This window comes from Lepus europaeus, chromosome 2 (assembly GCF_033115175.1).
Source record: "Lepus europaeus isolate LE1 chromosome 2, mLepTim1.pri, whole genome shotgun sequence".
In the NCBI taxonomy this organism is placed as follows: domain Eukaryota; kingdom Metazoa; phylum Chordata; class Mammalia; order Lagomorpha; family Leporidae; genus Lepus; species Lepus europaeus.
This window is the reverse complement of record NC_084828.1, coordinates 128,633,224-128,658,411: the sequence shown is the minus strand read 5'-3', so window position 1 is coordinate 128,658,411 and position 25,188 is coordinate 128,633,224. Positions and strand designations below refer to the sequence as shown.

The window sequence follows — 25,188 nt, the reverse complement described above, 5'->3', positions numbered from 1 at the left end:
AGCTCTTTTTGAATGTTTTCATTATAAAAAAAAAAAAAAAGTCCCATGATTCTCTTCCTTGCCTCTTTAAAAAAAAAAAGAAAAAAAATTTTCTATAGAAGATGACTCATTTTGTTTGTGAGTTTTTATATTTCAGAGATAATCATTAGCACACAAAGCATTGAACTTTAAGAATTGAAATACTGTTGAATTGGGAAGTTGAAAATGTAGTCTTGATAAGATGGGAAAGTGTGTTCTGTTATACTTTAAAAACTGGAAAAACAGGCCGGCGCCGCAGCTCACTAGGCTTACCCCTCCGCCTGCTGCGCTGGCACCCCGGGTTCTAGTCCCGGTTGCTCCGCCAGATTCTGTCCCGGTTGCTCCTCTTCCAATCCAGCTCTCTGCTATGGGCCAGGAGTGCAGTGGAGAATGTCCCAAGTCCTTGGGCCCTGCACCCGCATGGGAGACCAGGATAAGCACCTGGCTCCTGGCTTCGGATCAGTGCGGTGCACCGGCCACAGCGGCCATTGGAGGGTGAACCAACGGAAAAGGAAGACCTTTCTCTCTGTCTCTCTCTCACTTTCCACTCTGCCTGCCTGCCAAAAAAAAAGGCATTAAAAAAAAAAAAAACCTGGAAAAACAAATTGTTAAAGTAGATTTCAGATACATTTAATTCTATTCCAAGAACAAATGTATTTCATAATATGCAATTTGGATATCAGCAAGTAGAGACAATCTTTATATATATCCTTTAAATCATATTTGGCAAAAATTCTGTCTTGTAGCAGTTTATTTAATGCTATCGTATGTATTTGAATGAACAAGCATGTAGCATGTCTTTAGAAGCATTCTGTTTCAGGCTTTACATTTCAGACTTCTCCTTGGTCAGGTGAATTCACTGTTGAGTGATAGGCTGATGGAGCATTTATAATTACTCCAGAAAAATCAGCATCAAGTCAGTATGCCAAACACTTTACTTCATATGCTCAGAAAGAATAGTGTCGGCTGGCACCGTGGCTCACTAGGCTAATCCTCCGCCTGCAGTGCCGGCACCCCAGGTTCTAGTCCCTGTTGGGGCGCCGGATTCTGTCCTGGTTGCTCCTCTTCCAGTCCAGCTCTCTGCTGTGGCCCGGAAGTGCAGTGGAGGATGGCCCTAGTGCTTGGGCCCTGCACCTGCATGGGAGACCAGGAGGAAGCACCTGGCTCCTGGCTTCAGATTGGCACAGTTCCAGCCGTGGCGGCCCTTGGGGAGTGAACCAATGGAGGGAAGACCTTTTTCTCTGTCTCTCTCTTTCACTAATTCTGCCTGTCAAAAAAAAAAAAAAAGAAAGAAAGAAAGAAAAGAAAGAATGATGTCATCATCACCTTTCATATACCCCATGAGATTTATTTACAGTTTCCTTTAACCATGAAACTCTGTTGTCCCTGGATGTTCTGATTTACTCCAGATAATAGGACACTGCAAATTATTAACAGTTGTAAACAGATCTTTCAAATGCATCTGACATAGCAGTTATTAAGTGTATTTCATAAATAAGTTTATGAATTAAATGTGGAAATTAGGTAACCAAAGCTTCTTGATTGAACAGTTAATATGCTATTCAAAGAGAAATGACAGGCCTAACACTTCAAAATTTCAGAGGAAGATTTAATGAAAATTTTACCTATTATATTTTAGAAATAGGAACAGGCTTTTGACCAACAGTAAGTATCTGCTTGGTTTGTCCACCTTCCATATCAGAGTGCCTGGTTTTGCTTCCAGTCCAGCTTCCTGTAATTGCACACTCTGGGAGGCCACAGATAATGAATGGTTCAAGTACTTGGGTCTCTTCCACTCATTTGGGAGACCTGGATTTAGAACTCAGGGCTCTTGGCTTTTCTTGACTGAAACCCAGCCGTTTTTGGCTTTTGTGGAGTAGAGCAGTGGTTGGAAGAGTCTCATTCTCTCCCTTTCTCCTTCTCTCTCTCTCTCTCTCTACCTCTCAAATAAAATTTTAGAAAAACTTGAAAAATGAATATTTTAGAAAAACATGATTCCACAGCTATTTATTAAGTAAATATCCTAAATAAAAGTAAATAAACCCAGGATTAAAGGGAGGGAAGGAAGGAAGAATAAGTGATGGATGGATGAATGATAGATAGATACACACATTATAAGATATCAACTTTGATCTGAGACTTGCCTATTAAATTTTGCTTTTTATTTTGCTTTTTCAGCCAATGTTTTCAGTTGCACCAAGCTTAGCCACCAATGCATCAGCAGCCTTCAATCCCTACCTGGGACCTGTTTCCCCAAGCCTGGTTCCAGCAGAGATCTTGCCGACTGCACCAATGTTGGTTACAGGGAATCCTGGGGTCCCCGTACCTGCAGCTGCTGCAGCTGCTGCACAGAAATTAATGCGGACAGACAGACTTGAGGTAGGAATAATCAATTGGTTTCTTTGTGCTCCATTCTAATTCTCAAAGTGTATTTTTTGTTTGTTCCCTTGGCCAAAAAGATTCTAAAAAGTCAAAGAAGAGATTTTGGTTTAGTGTTTGAAATGTTTTCCTAGGGGATTGGTGTGCTGTATTTTATGAATGTAGTGTTTCACAACATCCACATGTAGAATGGCAGATGAAATTTAAACTCTAGGTTAGTCTACCTGTTACGTCACTGTGCCTGAATTTCTTCATATTTAAAATGGGGATAATAACAGGACTCAGAGTTAGAAGACTGTTTGCCACATGGTGCAGGGGCTTCCTAAATGTTCGTGTTACTGTTAGTAAAGATGTGACAACTATTAATTACTCTTAGCAGAATGCATGTTTCCTCCTAAGGATGTACAATATTTTGGCTAAAAAGCAAGGTGGTTTTGTTTGTAAAGTGTGTTTGTTTTTTAGGATTTATTTATTTTACTTGAAAGTCAGAATTACGCAGAGAGAGAAGAGAGGCAGAGAGAGGGAGAGATCTTTCATCCGCTGGTTCACTCCCCAATTGACCTCATTGGCCAGAACTGCGCTGATCCAAATCCAGGAGCCCGGAGCTTCTTCTGGGTCTCCCACGTGGGTGCAGGGGCCATCTTCCACTGCTTTCCCAGGCCATAGAAGAGAGCTGGATCAGAAGTGGAGTAGCCAGGACTCGAACTGGCGCCCATATGGGTGCCGGCACTACAGGCGGCAGCTTTACCCACTACGCCAGCCCCAGAGTGTCTTATAAAAGATTATAATGGGAATTTGCATGATACTCCTAAGTCTTATAGTCATGGATGATCAGATGCATGTGCTTCCCTATTGCTACATGAAAAAAAATTTATAAATCTTGCGGGCAGGCATTGTGGTGCAGCAGGTTAAGCGGCTGCTTGGGGCTCCCCCATGCTTTACCTGGGTGTCTGGTTCAGGTTCCAGCTGCTCAGCTTCAGATCCAGCTTCCTGCTAATGTGCCTGGGAAGGAAGCAAATAATGACTCAAGTGCTTGGGTCCCTACAGCACACATGGTGTGGATTTTCAGGCTCCTCACTTGCCTGGCCGAGCCCTGGCTGTTGAGAGCATTTGGAAGGTGAACCTACAGATGCAAAATGGATCTCTTTCTCCTTTCCCTCTCCCTCTCCTTCATGTTTGTGTGTGTGTCTGTTCGTCACTCCACTTTTCAAATAAATGAATAAATACATCTTGTAAAAAACAAATCTTATTTTGAAGTATTTGTTCAGAGTTTCTGCATGGCTGTGAATTAATGGATCAGGTAAACTACAGTTAAAGGGAAAAAGGGCAACATCACTGTACATTGAAGGTATGAACTTAGCATTGAACCCACATAGAGAACAAAATGATCTTTTCCTCTTTTCTTTGATTAGAATAAGGCAATACTTAGTGCTGAGAAGTTCTGCATGTATTACTTGCAGAGCAAGCAGCAAAGTAAGTATTGTATGAACATAATTGGTGCCAGTAATTTTTCCATTTGGCCAGAATTTAGTTTAAAAGAAACAATATATTTTTAATTTTTATTTATTTGAAAGGCAGAGAGAGATAGAGATTGTCCATCTGTTGGTTCACTCCCCAGATTCTAGCAACAGATGGGGCTGAGCCTAGTCAAAGCCAGGAATCTGGAACTCAGTATTTCCTGTGTGGATAGGAGGGAGCCAAGTGCTTGAGTCTGACCTATTGCTTTTCAGGGTGTATAATCATCAGGAAGAAAGAATTGGAAGCAGAGCTGGGACTCGAACCCAGGCCCTCTATTATAGATCCAGATGTCCTAAGCAACATTTTAACTGCTGCATTAAAACTTGCCCCACAACTTCTCAGTAACCTTTTTGGCATGTACTACAGAAGATCTCAGATTTTATTTTAGCATATTTGCAGCTGTGCAACATCACAGATTTATTCCTCAAAGCAATCTTATGGGGACTAATTAACTCCAATTTATGGGAAAATCAGTTGAGGTAAAGAGATGTGGAATAACTTGTTCCTGCTAGAGAGGTACAGCTGGACTTTGGGATGGTTTGTCATTACACAATTGAACTTGCTCATTAACTAACTGATGCTGTCTACAGAGGAATTAGGAAGAAATTTAACAAATCTAAGATATTTTAAATTATTGGATGCTCAGCATGTGAAGCAGTTTTATTTCCCTTGACCTTTCCAAAGCAAACCCTGGGTTCCTAATGCATAATTGTTGATTGATTAATGGGATCCAAATAGGCAGTCTGAGATGAACTTTAAAGGATTAATTATTAATAGGAGATGATATTCAAAAAACAAAGAATGGAGACTTTAAAAGGCTGAGCTAAGTGTTCAGAACTCTTCTAGACTAATCCTCCCACAATGTTAGGTAGTCTGTCATTAGGTATGTTTTATAATGTTTAATTGAAATGAAGGCTTTGTAGTTTGCTTGTGCTTCTGTTTTTTGTGAAGCACAACCTCATGTATTGTATCCATTTTCTTTTACTGTTCTCGGAGTGAATGGCTGCCACCACAACAGCTGTGTCCCTTTAACCCAAATGCCACTTATCTAAATGTGTGATGATAGTGCAGTTTCCTTTCTTATGCTTGTTAACAGGATCTGATCCAATGCCACAATATCAGCCTGTTCAGATACTGCAGCAATGGCACTGAGAAGTGCATCTTCTTTATTTTTTTAAAATTTTTTAAAGATTTATTTATTTACTTGAAAGTCAGAGTTAAGAGAAGGAGAGGCAGAGGGAGAGAGAGGGAGAGAGAGGTCCTCCATCCGCTGGTTCACTCCCCAACTTGCAACAATGGCTAGAGCTGCGCCAATCCAAAGCCAGGAGCCAGGAGAGTCTTCTGGGTCTCTCATGCAGGTGCAAGGGCTCAAGGAACTGGGCCATCTTCTACTGCTTTCCCAGGCCATAGTAAGAGAGCTGGTTCGGAAGTGGAGCAGCCAGGACTTGAACTGGCGCCCATATGGGATGCCAGCACTGCAGGCAGCGGCTTTACCTGCTACACAGGTGCATCTTCTTTGTGTTTCTGATTTGACACAGTCCTAGCTCCAGTTTTCCTTGCATGCTAATTGCACCACATATTGAAGTCTAAAGACCTAGCAGTGATGCAGACACTTATTTACTAATTGGCCACATGTTTGCTTAACGTTGGAATACATGTTTTTTTCCTCTTGGAATTCTGAAGTACATTTTAAAATTTTTAGTTTCTTTTAAGGTGAGAGTTTCTAAATCAGTTAAAATATTAGCCAATTCTGGTTGCTGCTTCTTAATCTCTTTTTTACTGAAACTTGTTAGGCAATAAATTTAAAATACAATAGATTGTGAGTCTTCTGATTCTTTTTAATTGCTTAGAAGAACTGACATATTTATAGCACCCAGTATGATACTACTAAAAAATATTAATAGGAAAACAGGAATGCAAGGATTAGCACTTGGGATGTTGTTAATTAGGTAAGTAAGCTTGGATCAGGATTCTCATATTCTGGGCTTCCTATTCCTCACATACAAAATTAGAAGGTTGCATTAGAAAATCCCTAAGGTCACCTTTAGTAGAACACTTTAGAAACAGATCATTTTCCTGCTTTTAATACCAGGCACAAGCTATTGAAAGATTAATTTTATAAATTACATATATAAAAATATGTGTGTCATATATACAAGTCTGTCAAAAAGCTCATGAAAAACACATTTATGAAAAAACCAAATATGAATTTGAAAAATTTTTTGCACTAGAATATGCATTTTTCCTTTTTTCCACAAAGTCTTTGAAGTACTCTTGTAGTGTATCTGTATATATAAATATATCACATACACAAAATGTTCATATTATCTTTTCTATGTTGGGTACCTTTTTAAAGACTTTGTGGCCATATGCTTTCTAAATGCCAAAATTCAGACTTCATGGATATCTCTGAAGAGGAGCAGTTCTTCTAAATATTATTTTAAGGAATTATTAAAACCTGTGCATCCTGGGAAAGATTGAGTTTTTTTTTTAGTGATACCACTGCTTCATTATGAAAAATTGGTAATTAGAGAAATCATTGATTTATTTTCAAGTTGCACAGCAGTTTTTTTATGATACCAAAAGGATCCAAGAATCCTTTCATTCTCTCATGTACCCAGCAGTGTCCAATGGAGAGCTGTTGAACATCATCCAGGTAAAAGGCTTTGTGAGGAATATCTTTGAAACCTTTTTACTTTTGCTTATCAATCACAAGAATATGTCTGCAAGAGAATAGCCCTAAATTCATAACCATTGCCCAGTGATGTGTTAAATGAATGAGTAAATGTGTCAATAAAAGTTATTCAGTTAATCACAGAAGATAATATAGTATTTTCCTATTTAAGGCTTAGATTGATACTCCAACAAAGGTGATAAAACATGAAAAATTTTAACTTGAGGGAAAAAAAAGGATATTTTCCTTGGGAATATGCTTCTGCTGTTCTTCCATTAATTTTATCATCCAAGTTAAAATTAAAATTTCACTATTTTTATAGTAATTTAGAAAGGGTAATACAAGGAACTGTGGAATTGAGCATTTTGACATTGAAGAATTTGATTCAAACTTGCCTGTCTTATTGAATGTGCACATTCTTTTTTAGGAAGGAAATACATGAAAACCTGGTAGTAGATTTAATGGTTCTAATATTAGTTACTCCATGTAGTCAGATTTGATTTTTTATAGACTTATAAATGATTTTATAGATTTATAGATTTTTTGTAGATTGAGTGGAAAACTCATAGATAAATAGAAGAAGAATATAAATATTACATGGAAATATGCTGGCATTCTCTTGCCTCAGCAATGATGATAGGGTCTGCTTCTTAGATTTCACAGAAAACTCCCATTTGATGTGAACTAAATTCGTATGAAGTAGCTATAGTAGGTGTATTTTTCTTCACTGTTTTAAGAGAGAAAATAGATTATATTTCCACAACTATTGGAAAATTGAAACCAGAAAAACTGAAACCAGAAATCACCTCATCAGATATTTGTCTTAGGAATTTCATTGTACAATAAATTAGCTGTGACCATCTCTCTTAGTCAACAGAATTTTAAAATGTGGAGATTTTAAATTGAAAATACAGATTTTTTTGCATTAAATTTTAAACCTGTGACCCACAGTGCTTTGGATACTTTGATAACATTGTTGGTTTTTCTGTATTACATTTTTAAAGCATTCTGTTAGCTTAAGCTCAATACAAATGAATTCCAAGGTGCTCACTGTTGAATGGCATGCATGTATATGTCTTTGAATACATTTCTTAATATTTATCATTAAGTTTTATCATTACTACTACTACTACTACTAGTACTACTACTACTACTTGAGAAGAGACAGACACATAAACAGATGGAGATCTTACCCCATTGGTTCATTCTCCAAATGCCTGCAACAGCCGGAATTGGGCCAGGTAAAGCTGAAAGCCAGATCTCAATAGAGTTCTGAGTGGCAGGGGCCCAATTACTTGAGCCATCAGACCTGCTGCCTCTCAGGGTATGCATGAACAGCAAGATGGAACCTGGACTCAAACCCAGGCACTCCATTATGGGATGCAGGCATTCAAATGTTTTGTTTTATTTTATTTTATTTTTAGATTTTATTTATTTATTTGAGAGGTGGAGTTACAGACTGAGAGAGAGAGAGAGAAAGAGAGAAAGGTCTTCCTTCCATTGGCTCAGTCCCTAAATGGCTGCAATGGCCGGAGCTGCGCTGATCCGAAGCCAGGAGCCAGGTGCTTCTTCTGGGTCTCCCATGTGGGTGCAGGGGCCCAAGGACTTTGGCCATCTTCTACTGCTTTCCCAGGCCACTTGCGCCGCAGGTGGAGGATTAACCTGTGCCACAGTGCCAGCCCGTGAAATGTTTCTTAACCACTAGACCAATACCCACCCTGGTTATTAGTTTGTTTTTTTTTTTGTTTTTTGTTTTTTTTTTTTTTTTTTTTAGAGAGTTATTTATTTGGAAGTCAGAGTTAAATAGAGAAGGAGAGGCAGAAAGAGAGAGAAATCTTCCATCTGCTGGTTCACTCCCCAATTGACCGAAACAGCCAGAGGTGCGCCGATCTAAAGCCAGGAGCCAGAATCCTCTTTGGGTCTCCCATGCGAGTGCAGGGGCCCAAGGACTTGGGCCATCCTCTGCTGCTTTCCCAGGCCATAGCAGAGAGCTGGATTGGAAGTGGAGCAGCCAGAACTCGAACTGGCGCCCATATGGCAGCTGCTTTACCTGCTATGCCACAGTGATGGCCCCTAGTCATTATGTTTTAAGTTGATTTCCCAAAATAGTAAGATAAGATAGACTCATTCCTCATTGCTGTAATTAGTGCTCCATGCCTATTGTTAGATGTTACACTACAAAACTGGCTAGTTAATTATACAAATATGGTGAATACAAAACATTCTATTTTAAAGAGCTTTCTCCTTGAAGAACACACATATGATTCTTCAACTTTTAATAAATCCAAGCATTGACATTAATTTTCTCAGAATCCCAGTGCATTAACTACAGAGTTGCTTGCTTTAATAATATATATAAAACCTAGTATTAAAATTGAGATCAAGTAACAGAACTATTTATTTTAGCCAGATTTTTTTTTTTTTTTTTTTTTTTTTTTTTTGGACAACCAGAGTGGACAGTGAGAGAGAGAGAGACAGAGAGAAAGGTCTTCCTTTTTGCCGTTGGTTCACCCTCCAATGGCCGCCACGGCCGGCGCACCACGCTGATCCAAAGCCAGGAGCCAGGTGCTTCTCCTGGTCTCCCATGCGGGTGCAGGGCCCAAGCTCTTGGGCCATCCTCCACTGTACTCCCGGGCCATAGCAGAGAGCTGGCCTGGAAGAAGGGCAACCGGGACAGAATCCGGTGCCCTGACCAGGACTAGAACCTGGTGTACCGGCACCGCTAGGCGGAGGATTAGCTTGTTGAGCCACGGTGCCGGCCGAGTCTTGTATAGTTTCTTAAGTCATACTGTAGTCTATTTGTGTCTCAGCAACTGGCACTTAGTAATTATTAAATAAATTTTTTAAACTAGATAAATTGAAGTGCTGAATGGAGTTGGCCCATTGCTTGTGTGTTCAGAACACAAAGTTCTAGCGAGCTTGAGGTTTCAAATAGTGCAAGATGTCATTTATAATGTTGTTTTAATCACATAACATGTTAACAATTAGAATATGTGCTAAGAAGCACTTTAATAGTAGGTATGAATGTAATGGGGCACAGGGACAAGAGATTTAATTGCAGTCATTTTTTGTTTCTCAAATCCAGGAAAGCATCTTGTTCTTAAAATTACAGCAGGGGTATAGCTTCTCTTTGTTTATTAAAAGTGCTCAGTGTCTGCATTTGCTCAGTCTGTGAAAAGATACTTGAAAAATGAAAACTGTTTCCTTGAAGCATGAAGTAGGAGCTGCAAAATATTGAAAGGACATTCTGTGTTTTAGATGGCCCTCTTGTGGTAAGAAGGTCAAACTATCCCAAATGAAGATGACTGGAAACTTTGTCAAAATTGAGCAGATGAATGAGACATAATCCATTTGCACCTTTTCCCTGGGTTCCCCATGACAAAATTAATAGATGAAAAACAAGCAGACAGTAACAAAAACTAGTCTTTGTCATCTGCTTTATATAGCTACCAAGTGAATCTCCAATGATCAGAAAAATAACTCCTGGAAACATTTGAATAAAAAGCTACAATTTTTAATGCATTTCACTAGGAAATAATTTCAGATTTACACAAAAGTTGCAAAATAGAACCCAGAATTCCTGCCTTCTCTTAACTCAACCAAGTGTTTTCATTTTAAATTACCATAGTATCACTTTTAAAACCAGAAAATTAGCATTGTTATACTACTATAACCAATCTACAGAAATTAATCAGATGTCCTACCAGCATCCTCTTTTTTTTTGTATTACTTTCTTTTTTTTTTTTAATTTATTTGACAAGTAGAGTTATAGACAGTGAGAGAGAGAGAGAGAGAGAGAGAGAGAGAAAGGTCTTCCTTCCATTGGTTCACCCCCTAAATGGCCGCTACAATCGGTGTTGCGCCGAACCGAAGCCAGGAGCCAGGTGCTTCTTCTGGTCTCCCATGTGGGTGCAGAAACCCAAGCACTTGTGCCATCCTCCACTGCCCTCCTGGGCCACAGCAGAGAGCTGGACTAGAAGAGGAGCAACCGGGACTAGAACTCGGCACCCTTAAGGGATGCCGGTGCCGCAGGCGGAGGATTAACCAAGTGATCCAAGGTGCCGGCCCCACTGCCAGCATCTTCTCTGAGTCCAGTTTTGTTTTTTTTTTTTTTTTTTTTTTTATAACTTTGGCATTTTGGAAGAGTTCTGGTCAGTTATTTTGTAAAGCATTCTCTATTCAATTTATTTGCTGTTTCCTCATAAATAAATTTGGACCATAATAAAATTAAAGTGAACTAAAATGATGTTATACCCTTTTAAAAAAATCTTCATTTTGTTTGAAAGCAGAGAGGCAGAGATAGAGAGGGATCTTATATCTGCTGATTAACTTCCCACAATAGCCGGAGCTGGATCAGGAAAGTCAATCCAGATCCCCACTGATAAAGACCCAAGTACTTGAGCCATCACCCCTTACCTTCCATACTGTATGTTAGCAGGAAGCTGGATCCAAAGAAAAGGAGCCAGGAGTTGAACTCTGATATGGGATGCTGGTGTCCCGATCACTATCGTAATCATGGTGCCAAATACTCACCCTTTGTTGTGCCCTTTTCACTGCATTATATCAATAGGTACATGATATAATTATGTCTTATTACTGGTGATGGTAACTTTGATCACTTCGTTAAAGTGACATCCGCCACATTTTTAACTGGAGTTTCTGTTTTTCCCTTGGTAATTAATAAGTAATTATATCAGTACAATTTTAATGTGTTACCATAATAGTTACTGTAATTTAATTTTCTTTCTCTTTAACACTACAGTTATTTCTTCCTCTTTCATCTGTCACCTTGTATTGCCAGTCTCTGATGTTCTGCTTGTTCATGTTGACTGAATCCTATGCACTTAATGACCTCACAGGTATGTCGAGAGTACCAGCGTGGCAATTGCAACAGAGGAGAAAATGATTGCCGGTTTGCTCACCCTGCTGACAGCACAATGATTGACACCAATGACAACACAGTCACCGTGTGTATGGATTACATCAAAGGGAGATGCTCTCGGGAAAAGTGCAAATACTTTCATCCTCCTGCACATCTGCAAGCCAAGATCAAGGCTGCCCAATACCAGGTCAACCAGGCTGCAGCAGCACAGGCTGCAGCCACCGCAGCTGCCATGGTGAGTAGAGACATCTGCTCTCTCCTTGTTAGGACTCAAAAAAAGCAAAGTAAACAACTATGTCTGACTACAAGCTATCCATTTATTAACCTCTTTTTTTTTTAATTTTTGCTGAAGATATGTTTGTTCAGGTATCCCAGACAATACATAATGAAGTTACCATTCACAACAGTGAGGGTAACTCTTCAAATGGTCCAGATTGCTCCTACTCTTGGCCTAACTCTTTATATAATCTGTTCTATTCTGGATGTAGGGTTTCTGAAATTTCTGCTTTGTAAAGAACCACCTATCTCCTTTTCAATTTAATGATTTTGCCATTTTTGGTCTTCTTATTTCTGTGTGCCATCTAATCAGCCATTGTTTCCCTCTGGTGTGTTCTTTCTCACATCAAGGCTCCTCTCTACATATATCTTTGCTTTTAACAATCAAATAATCTGGAACTATTTAAGAGAATTGCTTCAACAAAATTGTTTCTAGAATTAGCTACAGGATTTTGAGTACTATGCTAGCTAGACTTATGGAAATTATATCATGGCATAAACATTACTGTAAACTTAGAAAAGCTTGACTATGCCATTATATAGAAAGGAGAAATATAATAGTACTCAAAGAGTCAGAAATTGCATCATTTAGAATAGATTCTAGGCTATATTGTTAAGGTAAATTTTAATGTGATCTAATAGCTGATTTTAATGAGTCCATTCTTTGTTCTTTGCTTAGCTGTTTTAATGTTGTCCTTTTTTACATAAATATATGAATTAATCCCTAAAAATTCATTAAAAAATCACTGTGTAGTGTTTCATTGCACAGTGAAATAATCACGAGAGAGGTCTTTTCTGTGTTTGTTTATGGATACTTGAGCAAAAATACAGAAGGCACACTCTCTCCTCCTCTCTTCTTTTCACTCTTTTTTTTTCTGTTAGAGTATCTTGTTTGTAATTAACTACAAAGAGGAGTTATCCTCCCAATAACAACTCAATAGTGCCTTTATTGTGCATGCTTAGTCTTGTTATTCGTTGTATATGGCATTCCGATGATTTGTTTTTTTATTTGTTTTTTCTCACCTACCCAAAAATGCACTGCTGCCCCCATGATGCACCTCTGCTTGCTGTTTATGTTAATGCGCTTGAACCCCACTGGCCCATTGCCATCATGTGCTCGCTGCCTGCTAATTAAGACTCAGTCGGCTGTCAAATCACTGAAGCGACCCCTCGAGGCAACCTTTGACCTGGTACTATGACCTTTCACCTTTTAGCTTGGCATGTAGCTTTATTGTAGATACAAGTTTTTTTTTTTTTTTTTTATATCAAGTTTAAAATATTTGTTTCTTTTTCTGTTATAAATTTGAAAGTACAATGACAAACTGAGTGTGGTTTCCTGATGAATTAGTGGAAAGACTATAATACAAGTACATAGACAAATATCATATGAGAGACTCTGAAAACCCAGCAGCCCACATTCAGTTTAACTACATTGTAGAATGTTCTAAAGAAGTATTTGAAGGACCTTAAAGTGTATTTTTGACTGTATTTTTATGTATCTGTTGGTTAGCATGGCTTTAGTAGTAGAGTTATTTACATTTTAATATTTATAGTTTAGAATATAAGAAAAAAATTGCATGCCCTGGGACATTTGCATGTGTAGGTAGATGGGGAGGGAGGAGCAGAGTGGGGTTAGTCTTTATTTGATCTGTTATAGTCACTCTGTACAATTAACAATTAACATTGCTTATACTTGTCAATCCTCATGGAGCTCGCAGTGCAGCTTTTCTTCTTTTCCCAAATCAATGGCTTCTCACAGAAAGCCTGAAGCATTCTGGGATGTAAAACACTTTAACGCATTGTAACATGTGCTCTCCTACTAGTGGGGTTTTGTTATGGACAAAAATAATGCTTCCTTTAAAGCTTTTATCTTGCTTTTTTTTCCCTTTACTTTTTTGTTTATTGGATATTTTCCTCCCCTGGGTAGTTAAGTGCTCTGCTGCTTGCTTGCTCATGCTTCCTAACAATTTTAGCCTTCTACTGATTTTTCTTTTTTCTTTTCTCTTTTTACTGGTATTTGTTTTTTATACTCATTCACTAAACAGGGAATTCCTCAAGCTGTACTTCCCCCATTACCAAAGAGGCCTGCTCTTGAAAAAACCAACGGTGCCACCGCAGTCTTTAACACTGGTATTTTCCAATACCAACAGGCTCTAGCCAACATGCAGTTACAACAGCATACAGCATTTCTCCCACCAGGTAAGGAGTTGTGTTTGTTAATAAATGAATCTGATGATTCACATAGAGATCTACTGTTAGAGCAGATAAACGAAACCCCAGATTTCTTTCTAGTGATAGATGAGGTGGCAGGTAAGATGTTCAACAGTGGAAGTGTATCTGAGTTATTTCATGTGGTTTTCCTAAAAACTTAAGAATGTTAGCTTAATGAAATGTGCTTTATTGATCAATTGTGTTTTACATATTTATTTGCATTTGTGTAATTTGGAATTGAAATGCAGTTCTCTTCTCTTTTTTTTTTCTCTTTCCTCAACACTGTTATATGTCTGTCAAGCTATTTTATGACACTTCGTGCTGTAAGACCCCTTTGCCTTCATGATTGCAGAGTTAATCTTAATTATACGAAATGACTTTCAGTTTTGATTTTTGTTTTTCATCCTTTGTTTTTGAGCTGGAGAATAAAAAACTGATTTTATGTTCTAGAGCTCTTAAAAAGGACTCTTCTTGAGTCCTAATCAGAACATTATATAAAATTATTATCATTCCTAAACTAATATTCAAATAGATCTAAATGCCACTGATGTTTACATTTATTGAATTTCACATTTAGTGATTTCACTTTATTTTCGATTTGGTCACATATACAAATTCAGTTTACACAGATACAAAAGTTAAAAACAGATGAATAAGTGAGTTAATTGCCTAGAAATTTATTATTTTTTACTTGCTCTGAATTTATTTCACAAAAGTATATAGTTAACTCATAACATTTAATTCATGAGAAACTCTAATCTCACATTCTTCTTTACATCTAAGCCTTTGTTTTAAAAATACCGTGAGCTCAGAGATACTTTAATAAAATAATTTTTAACTTAATAGATTAATAAATAGGTAGGCATATCAAAAATCCAACTCCTAGTATTTATTATATTGAGAGTATTTATAGTACTCTAGGTTTATAATACTATGACAGAATGTGTTAATTTATATTTGATTCATGAACCAAAAAATAAATTATATTCTTGGTAGTTTTGGTTGCTAAGCACAACTTTTTATAGAGTGAATCTTTAAAACCTGTCCATCTGTATGTAGAATAGATAGTAAGATTTTTAAAAACAATTATTTATTTGAAATACAGATTTACAGAGAGGGAGAAAGAAAATCTTCCATCTGATGCCTCACTCCCTAGATGGCTGCCATGGCAGGGCTGGGCCAGGACAAAGCCAGGAGTCGAGAACTCCATCTTGCCTGCCATCTTTGCTGCCTTCCCAGGCACATTAGCAGGGGGCGGGATCAAAAGTGGAACAATAGGGACTCGAACTGTTGCTCATTTGGGATGCCAGTTTCCCAGATGGTAGCTTATTAGCATGCTGCACTGTGATGCAGGCTAGATATCAAATCTTAATTAACTAGAATATTCCACTAGGTAAATTAACCCATGTCCTGGGTAGCACAGATAAAATGATCATTTCCAGTCATGAGATGGTATCTTACCAAGTAGTAGTTTGTCCATACTAGACTATTTAATCATTTTGATAAACAGTTTATTCACTTTATTTTGAGGGGAAAAGTCACATTTCTACTATGTTATATTTCTTTTGAATATACAGTTTTTTAGAGGTTTCCAGAAATTAATCTTTCTGCTTTTCTGTAAGTTGCCACGTCCTTAAATTTTTGCTGAATCCAATAATTGTTTATTCAGTAGATCACTAGACAAAGTTTCAAGTTATTGCAGGTACCTACCATAATCTCATTGAAGAAGCTGAAATTTTTAAAAATTTATTTTATTAAATAAAACATTTTCTCTATTTGAAATCTGAAACTAAAAACAATATATTTTCTATACCTTAAAGAAACTTGAGATGTTTTACCAAATGAGTTTTGTATTAGTTTCTCCAGTAACATTCATGTGAATATATTTTTAAGCATAACCATTGACTGCATGATCTGTATGATCCTCATTTATGATACTAGTATCTCCTCAAAATGGCTTTAGTCAGTAGACAGGGCAAAAGATGCTAGGTGAGGGTCAAATTAGTTAAAACACATTCATAATAACATAAACACATTCATAAATCATAATTATATTGGTCTCTGCATTCTTGAAAAGTTGAGCATTACTCATTTAAATACAGTATGCTCCAATATCTTGAAGTATGCTCAAAATTTTGATATATTTGAATTTTTCTTTTTTTTAATTTTTAAAAATTATTTATTTATTTATTTGACAGGTAGAGATATAGATAGTGAGAGAGAGGTCTTCCTTCCATTGGTTCACCCCCCAAATGGCCACTACGGCCAAAACTGCGCTGATCCAAAGCCAGGAGCCAGGTGCTTCTTCCTGGTCTCCCATGCGGGTTCAGGAGCCCAAGCACCTGGGCCATCCTCCACTGCCCTCCCGGGCCACAGCAGAGAGCTGGACTGGAAGAGGAGCAACCAGGACTAGAACCCGGCACCCATATGGGATGCTGGCACCGCAGGCAGAGAATTAACCAAGTGAACCACGCTGCAGGCCCCTGAATTTTTCTTTTATAGTGCATTTTGGATCAGAGATATTCTATTCTTGATACTTGTAATTGATATGACATGAAATTATTCCAGTAGTTAATATAAAATAACATTTACCTGCAACTCATTTTTTTTTTTTTTAAGATTTATTTATTTACTTGAAAGGCGGAGTTGCAGAGAGAGGGAGAGATATAGAGAGATCTTTTGTCCACTTGTTCACTGGCCTCATCTGCCAGAGCTGGGACAAACTGAAGCCAGGAGCCAAGAGCCTCTTCCAGGTCTCCTACATGGGTGGCAGGGCTCAAGCATTTTGGCCATCTTTGCTGCTTTCCCAGGTGTATTAGCAGGGAGCTGGATTGCAAGTGAAGCAGCCGGAATCAAATTGGTACCCATTTGGGTGTGCTTTGACTACTATGCCACAGCATATTATTAAAAAGCTGAAGCTGCATTTTGACTTTTATTAGTCACACAAGAAAAAGTAGGTATTGCCCAATTGATTCTTTAAAAATATTTTCATTATTAGATGATAGGCATGTATATGCACAATAATTAGCCGCGTAGACATGAAAAGTTTAATATCGATAGTCCATGTTTACTTCTGCCAAACCATTTTGTCAGTCAGAAAGGAAAAAGTCTTGCAGGGAATGTAAATTGGAGGCCTCAAGGGCCAGTCCAGGAACAAACAAACAAAGCAAGAAATAAACTGGGAGCTTGAGGTCTAGGAGGCACTGAGGAGCACAGGCCTAGTCTAAAGAGGATGGTCAGTGTTCAAATGCAGGTTTTTCAGGTTTTTTTTTTTTTTTTTTTTTTTTTTTGCTTCAAAGAAAGATCTGCCTGGCAGATCTGTTGTACCTCCATTTACAGTACAGTCTATGTGAATGAAGATTGGCTGTGTCTGTGCCTTCTAGGGCTGGTTGTAAAAAGCTGTACAATCTGACACACTAATCCTGATATACAGTGTTGTAGATATATTTTTAATAGATATTCTGGGCATTTGTATGTTTATTGTTGAAATCTCCCAATTTTAAAATTTTTCATTAATTCACTCTCTTAAAAATCACAACTTGAAAACCAAAGAAAATATATCTTATCACAATCTCATATGTAGCCTGTTGTATAATACAGAGAAAATATAGTTTATTTTCCAAAGTCTAGGTTATTCCACAGACAAATAATACAGAAGAACTATATGATCAAAGCATCCCATCTGACTTCAGTATATAATTTGGGAGATATACTCTGAAGGCTTTATTGGGAATGCAAAGAAATGGTAGTCATTTATTTTTTACAGCTCAAATGTTTAGAGTATTGAAGTCTCTTGCTTCAATGATAACTAAAGAGATACGTAGTCCTATTTCATTCAAATTACCCTAAAACATGGTTGGCTAATTCCTTAGAACAGGTACCTATGTATACAGACTAAGTTACTGACAGAAGATCAGGGCTCAGTTGCAACACAGCCTACTCGTTAAGAAAAAGTAATACATGATATAACATAAGAACAGAATTGGACTTTATGTGGCAGCTACTCATCTAACCATTTTCCATGTATCCATCCTTCCATCTTCATTCTACCATTAGCTTCCTTTCTTTTTCACTTTCTTTGTCCTTTGTTCCTCTTCTCCCTTCTTTCCCATCCTCTGTCCTTCCTTGTTCTCAGTCCATTCATTCACTTACTCAACATACATTGATTGCATGTCCATAATATACTAATATTTAATTTAACAGTCCTCAAATTCATGGCCCAAGGGCAAAATCTAGTATCTAAAAATATTTGTTTGTCTAAGAGTGTTTTTGAGTGTTTGCCATGTGCCATGGTATGCTGGATAATTTACAAAATGTCATTTTTTTCTCAAAACAACCCCCAAAAATTAGCATTAGTATTCTCATTTTAACAATGAGTATATTGCATGCGGGCAGAGGTCCAGTGATTTTTTTTTTCCTGCAAATTACATAGCTTGTAAGGTATAGACAGAACTTCAATTTAGGTCAAATGGACTTGGATTAGTCTCTCAGTATCTATCAGCTCATTACACAAAGACCTAAAAGATGTGTGGGAGAATGAAACTCAGCCCTTAATGATGAACTGTCTCCATGCCTAATGTTTTACAGCCTTAGTCTCATTTAAAGCAAAACAGAAGTGTTAGATTAAGATCTCAGTGAAGTTTGTTTCAATTTTAGCCATATGCTACATGTATTTTTTTTTAACTTTCATTTGAGGACTAACTTGTTATTCATGCAGATTTTACCTATTCTAGGGTCTGTTTAAATTGCATGTATGAATTCCACCCCTGAAATCAGGGAAAGACATAACACCTTTATTTACATCACTTCTCCCACTAAATTTAACTAAAGTCCAACTCTTAACTCTAATCTCAATGGGTTGGATAGAAATAACAGGTATTACTGGGAATCCAGGATCCCATTCTCCCATCTCATCTCCCTTCCCAAACCCTCCCTTGAAGTGAGTTCCTGTACAGTCTGGTATTCTGAAATGGAACTCTCATTCTCCATTCTTCAGCCACCATTGCTCACTAATGATATGATCAATCTCCATGCGTGACAGGAACTCTTGAAGACACACACTCCATGAGGTTCTATGCTTGCCTTGTCTTATCATAAGCTTACATGTAGCCCATGCCCCTTGAGCACCTGCCTTTTGCAAGGTTGTCCTGAAAGAACAGGCTGCATGCTTAGCTAGCTGCGATCTGGCAGACTGCCCACTGCTTCAGACTGGAGGAAATCTTCTTGGGCTTTCCAACATCATTTTTGTCTCTGCCATCTGCAGAAGTACACCTCTCCTCTCTCCCTAACATGCTTTCCTCAAGCAGTGTTGACTTCTGATTTGAAAAAATCTAAAACTAAGTTTGCTGTAAACAACTGACACTCTTGCCTTGGCCTGTTTCATAACTCTATGCGAAATCAGGAAACATAAGACCTGGAAACTGTCATAGGTGATGGTGGTTGGTAATAGGCAGAGGAATAGGGTTGTTTTTAAAGAAAGAAACCAAAGATTTCTAGCTTGTCACTTTTATTGTAATTGATAAATAGAAATATAATTATTATTAACAAAGTTATAAAAATAAAGTACCAATTTTGAATAATTAAACTGCTTTTGAAATTTTAGTCTTAAAATGATGTATGATTTTAGAACATTTTAAATCAGCTTTATATTTCTTATCACAATAAATTTAAAAGCCTGAGTTAGCAAGATTCCAACTCCCAACCAAATCTCCACTATAATTCTTATTCTTCTACATCTATCCTTTCTCCTTAAAGTAGTTTTAATTATGCATACATTTCATTTGCAAATTGCCATGCCAGTTCATTTTCCTGTATTTGCATACAGATAAATTAGAAATTTAATTTAAAAAGTCATATAATTAAATAACACATTCCTCAGAAACACATCATTCTGCTTTGCAAATATATTTGTAGGGGTAATTGGAAATTGACAGATGCATTTACTTAAATTCTGCCTTGTGCTGAAAATTGATGAAAAAATTCAAATTGGCTATTTGTGCATTGTTATTAGTAAATCAACCCATTTGAAGTAAAATGGATATTATGGTCATTTCAAAAGTGATTTTTGTTTTTGGTAAGTGGGTCCTACAGCATTATGTCTTCATATTTGTGAATTATTGCACCCTGGCTAGTATTTCCATTGCTGCCTTATGTTTATTTGTTGCAAATCCCTCTCAAAACTGTGTGCATTGGTGATAATGGTAAAACAGATAATAATTCAAACTAAAATTCAAATAATAAAAGCTTTAGGGTTTTAGAGAGATGGTATATGGCTAACTCATGTTCAACATGTGCAGCCTTATTTATGCATGAGATGAAATACAGTAGGCAAATTGCAACATAATAAATGATATATTTAAAAATATAACCTCTACAATATTTAAATCAGCTTTTAATATTCCTTATATACCTTGTGCTCTTTTTCATTCATCTGTTCTTTTCCAAATTTCTGGCCCCACCATTAGAGGGGAAAGATTTCACAAGATCTAAATCCAGAATTAAAAGTTTGCTTGCTTGACTGTCTCAGATTAACATCTTGTTTCTATTGTTTTCTTTCTCAAGTCTTTTGCTCATTAGTAGTAGCAGTAATGGCAAAGACAAAAATCCTATAGTATCTTAAATAATATCTGTTAATATAATACTACTCCACCTGAAAGGATCTTCCCCTGTATCCATTACTGAGTTTAATTGCTGGTTTGTGTGCCCACAGTCTAATTGTGATAACAGACTAATTGCAGCTGTTTCAAGGATGCCAGTTAAGTAATGTGTGTTTCATTTCAGTGTCTCAATGGCAGCTTTGTTTTGTAAGGCCCTCTCTGAAAAGATTCAATTGGCAGACATTTTTCTAACAAATGTTCACCCCAGATGCTACTAGTATTTAAATAGGATGTGCCAAAATTTAAATATAAATATAAAATAATTTGATATTTTAAAACCTAGAAATCTAAAATGATCTCATAGAAAGAACAGTAGGTCCCCATATTAGAAAGTGCCCTATACTTGATAAAATTGATCAGATTTTCAATGTTGTATACCACAGAGAAAAGGGACTATACATGTAATCTTCATTTTCACTTATTATGGTCAAACAATTATGAACAGCAGTGGTAACACCCCATATGTGATGTATGTATCTTTATCATCTCCCACTCAGGGTTTTTTTTATTGAAGTCTAATTAGCAGTTTCTTGTGTGAAATTTTGTAGAACATTCGGTACTCCAAGAAATCTTGAGGGTCTAAACCAGCAATGAAAATCAGTCTGTTTTCCTGGATACGTACCATGTAAACCAATTTGAGACCTATAAGAAATTATATCTCCTCTTAATGCTTTTTTCTATATTATTCCCGTCAAGGGAAGCATGGACGTTTCACTTTCTTTTATGCATAATCTGTTTCTTGGTGTCCCTCCAAATAAAATTCCCATGTAGAAGATGATAACCCATTTCTTACCTGTATGGTTGCTGCTGCAGTAAGCAGGGAAATAAAACTAAGGGAATTTCAGTGAATGGTTGGGTTCATTTTGTTAAGTCAGTTTTGTTCATTGAATTTAGCATCTTAATAATAATTAATATCTTGAATTATTTAGCCTGTGTTCAACCTAAAGAAAACATTAGTTAGTGCATTAATATGTTAGAGTCAGAAATAGCAAAGCAACCAGATGGCTAGTAACCTGATTAAAAAAAAAACAAAATTACAGAATTATTTTTAAAAGAATTAAGCAGGTTTAAATTTGTTTCCCAAAATACTTTTATTTATAGACAGCAATTAAAAGAAACAAAGTGTACCAGCACACAGTTAAACTGGCTTTTATTCTTCACTTGAGACTAGTTCTAATTGATCACTGTGCTATTGTATGATTTGATTGTGCTGACAGTTACATGCCACTGTTCCCATAATAACAATTTTTCTTCTTTGTTCAAATGAATTTCCTAATTACACGTGTGATGGGATGTTTTAATTCTTTTCCCTTTTCAAATCCACCTTCCTGTTGCAATGCATGATGGGCAGGCTCAATATTGTGCATGACACCCGCTACAAGTGTTGGTAGGTGCCAGCTTTGTTTCTTGATTATCTTAAACCTATGGTGCACCTCAGAGCCCCTCAAAATCCACTGCTAAGTTTAACTTTTATCTATTGGGCAAGTCCATTTTCCCTTTACTAACACCTGTCAATTAAATGCCATTTTCTATTTAATTGACATGGACTCACATAAATGTTTTCTTTACACACAACGGTTTCCTTTGTCACCTTTGGTGGATTTTGATTGGACTATGAGTTCTGGTTTGTAAAAAGAAAAAAAATCATAAAAGTAATATACTGTACAGTTTTATCATAGTAAATAAGAAAAAATACTTTCATTCAAACAGATAACTGTGTTTAAAAGTAAATACCTGTATTTTGACTTAGATTTTGAATGTCTAACTATGAACACTATATAAAATTCTTGTTTTTGACTTAGCAAATTAAGCCTGTTTGTGTCAATTTTCTTGATTTGATGGTAACAAGCTTTTTTTCCCCTTTTTTTTCCTCTTTCATCCCCCTCCCATCCTCTCCTTGGAATGTTGTCCTGCTTTGCGCTGTGATTGCATGTCACTCGCTGGTGATGATGTCCTGTCACATGGCTTATTGCTATGATAAACGCCATGCCCAATTATCTCTTCCATGTTGCCATGGTTTCCATATTGCTACACTCTTCTGTATGTTTGCTTATATGATTTTCCCTCCGAAAGTTCCCATGGTGCACGGTGCTACGCCAGCCACTGTGTCCGCAGCAACAACATCTGCCACAAGTGTTCCCTTCGCTGCAACAGCCACAGCCAACCAGGTTTGCTAATTTACAGCTTTGTTTCTTAAAAAACCAACTCTAATAGGGCTCAATCCAACAGCCCTTACGCACGTGGATTTCCCATTGAGGTCAGTGGGAGTCGTGTGTACGTGAGGGCTGTAGAGGGTGCTTTAATAAGCATGGGGTTTCAAAGATACCTCTTGTTGGCCTACACATTCTCTCTATGATGAGCAGCAGAATGCTTTTGTGCCATTTATAAATGCTCCAAAGTTGTCGCAGCTCCATTTCTGAAGCTACTAAAATGATATTTACACAAGCAATTCTTAATTTGATCCTAACCAATTGTATAGGTGTTTCAACCAATCAAAAGTAGAGGCAGTTCTAAAATTTTCATTAAAGTATTTGGTATATACAATTTCTCAATTCTTGCCTGCATTCTTGATAAAAAGCCAAGTATTTGAATATATATGCCACAAATGACCACTCTTGTAAATAGTTTGTTATGAATTCATTATAATTTGATAAGTAGATTGCATATTTAAAATAATTTTGTGTACAGCATCTTTAAGCTTTAATTTTCAATGCATTAAGTGAAAAAAAAAAAAAAACAAAACAAAACCTCTGTGTTCTCATTTCTGTAATTACCCTGCATATTGTTGGAGATTTATGAAGAAAAAATAAGTGTGGCAAATTGGCATTCATTCTGTGTTCTAAACAAGTTTATAGGATAACAGTTATCCACAATACTTTTTATATAAAAGAGGTCTGTTTAGAAATTTAAATTTTATGATGTACAGGAGTGACTACTTAAAGTAAGATGGTTATTTTAAATATTTAAATTAAACTGCAATTGATTCAGCCTGCATTTGCTGATCCAATTTAAAAATGCATTCCAGAAAGTACTTGTTGAATAAAAGTCACATTTATGTAAAGTAGCTTTGGGCTTGATTATATAGATATGTTTATTATGAAAGCAGAGGTCAATAGGATTGATAATATATGAAAAAATGTAGAGCCAAACCAAATTTCAGGTAACCCTCAGGCCAAGGTTAAATGTAGCTAAATTAACCTTGTGAAGTCTGCTATTTGATGGGAATCAAGTTGTTTCCCCTTGGGAAGAGAAAACCAATTAAGAGCCATCTGAATTTGTGATTATATTTTATGAGTGGAAACCACCCTTGTTTCTGTAATGCAATCGTGTTCTGTTGATGAACTTTCAACTTTTAGGGTAACCATTAAAACTTTTAAAAGCAGAATGCTGAAAATTTTCAACAAGTTTTAAACATTTCTTGGCAAAGAGTCATTAGTTTTTCAGAAGCTTGTCAAAATAGGCCTGGATTTATGCTAACACATCAGACTTATTTACAAGAATGCTAGATTGTGCATATGTGGCATGTTTGTAAGTAATCTTTGGCAGAAATATCTTAATGGATTCAATGCAATCCATTTATGGTACAGATCAATGATGCTGAACACTCATGTTTACCGTGTATGATGATAGAATTGCTGGTGTAAGCAGAACTATAGCAAAGCAAATTTCAACATGCCCTTGGCCACCTGGGTTGTAGGGGACACTTTACTTTTTGCATTGTGCTGTGACCATTTCATGCGTAATCTTGGGTCTTCATACTATTTTACAACCACAAGGAAGAAAAGAGAATGGATATAAATATATATTTATATATACACACATATATTATATCTACATATACATACATATGTATATGCCTACAGTACATTAGCAATGCTGGAAATAGCTGATGCCACAAAATGCAGCCTGCATGCATGCAGAAGTTTATAGCTGGCCCTTCATCTGCATCGATTGGTGTTGAAGGTCCTTGGTATGTTTCGACAGCCCCATCCTTGATGCTTCTACACTGTTGGGTGCAACATCCTGTCCTGCAGCAGCAGGAAAAATGGTATGAGAAGCTTCATTATGCTTGGAGCACATTTTCGTGCCATTTGCCAATGCTGTAAAATTGTGTAAAAATGTCAGCTAAGAAATGGAAGTGAAATAGGGACGTAGTAATATACATTCCAGACTGTGGATTGTAATAAGTTGAATTAGTCTAGGATGTCTAAATTGAAACAAAAACAAAATGCCTTTATGTATGTGACTTCATTTTTCTCCCATCAATCTTGCTAAAATGGGAAGAGTGTCATTTTACAGAAGAAACTTAAGCTTAGATTAATTAATTGCTTTGCTCAAGGTCACACAGCCAGGAAATGGATCACCAGTGTTAGAACCCATGCTTTCAGTCTTCTGATGGTCTCAATCTACTGTGCTGCCTCTCTCAGTTAGCAGCCATTAATTCTGAGTTGGAGGAGAATCAAGCTACAAATTTGAAGTTCTTGGCTTTTGGAACTTATGAAATAAGCCATCTATGGATTATTTTCTTAGAGTTTCAAGTTCTCTAGTTCTCTTGCCCATTTGAAAATAAAATT

At 36.9% G+C, this 25,188-nt stretch overlaps 1 protein-coding gene across 15 annotated transcripts in view; it reads left to right on the top strand.

Annotated features, from left to right (window-relative positions):
• Window positions 1-25,188, top strand: part of MBNL1 (muscleblind like splicing regulator 1) — a 184,641-nt gene that overhangs the window by 153,494 nt on the left and 5,959 nt on the right. For 7 of the 15 annotated variants that reach the window (XM_062212956.1, XM_062212939.1, XM_062212964.1 and 4 more), the window contains 6 exons: window positions 2,197-2,397; window positions 11,449-11,706; window positions 12,884-12,937; window positions 13,793-13,946; window positions 21,966-22,001; window positions 22,688-22,782. In XM_062212956.1, the coding sequence (XP_062068940.1) occupies window positions 2,197-2,397; window positions 11,449-11,706; window positions 12,884-12,937; window positions 13,793-13,946; window positions 21,966-22,001; window positions 22,688-22,782 (798 nt within the window). The remainder of the gene's footprint in view (window positions 1-2,196; window positions 2,398-11,448; window positions 11,707-12,883; window positions 12,938-13,792; window positions 13,947-21,965; window positions 22,002-22,687; window positions 22,783-25,188) is intronic. The other 8 variants (XM_062212912.1, XM_062212885.1, XM_062212931.1 and 5 more) reach the window with 8 other exon arrangements.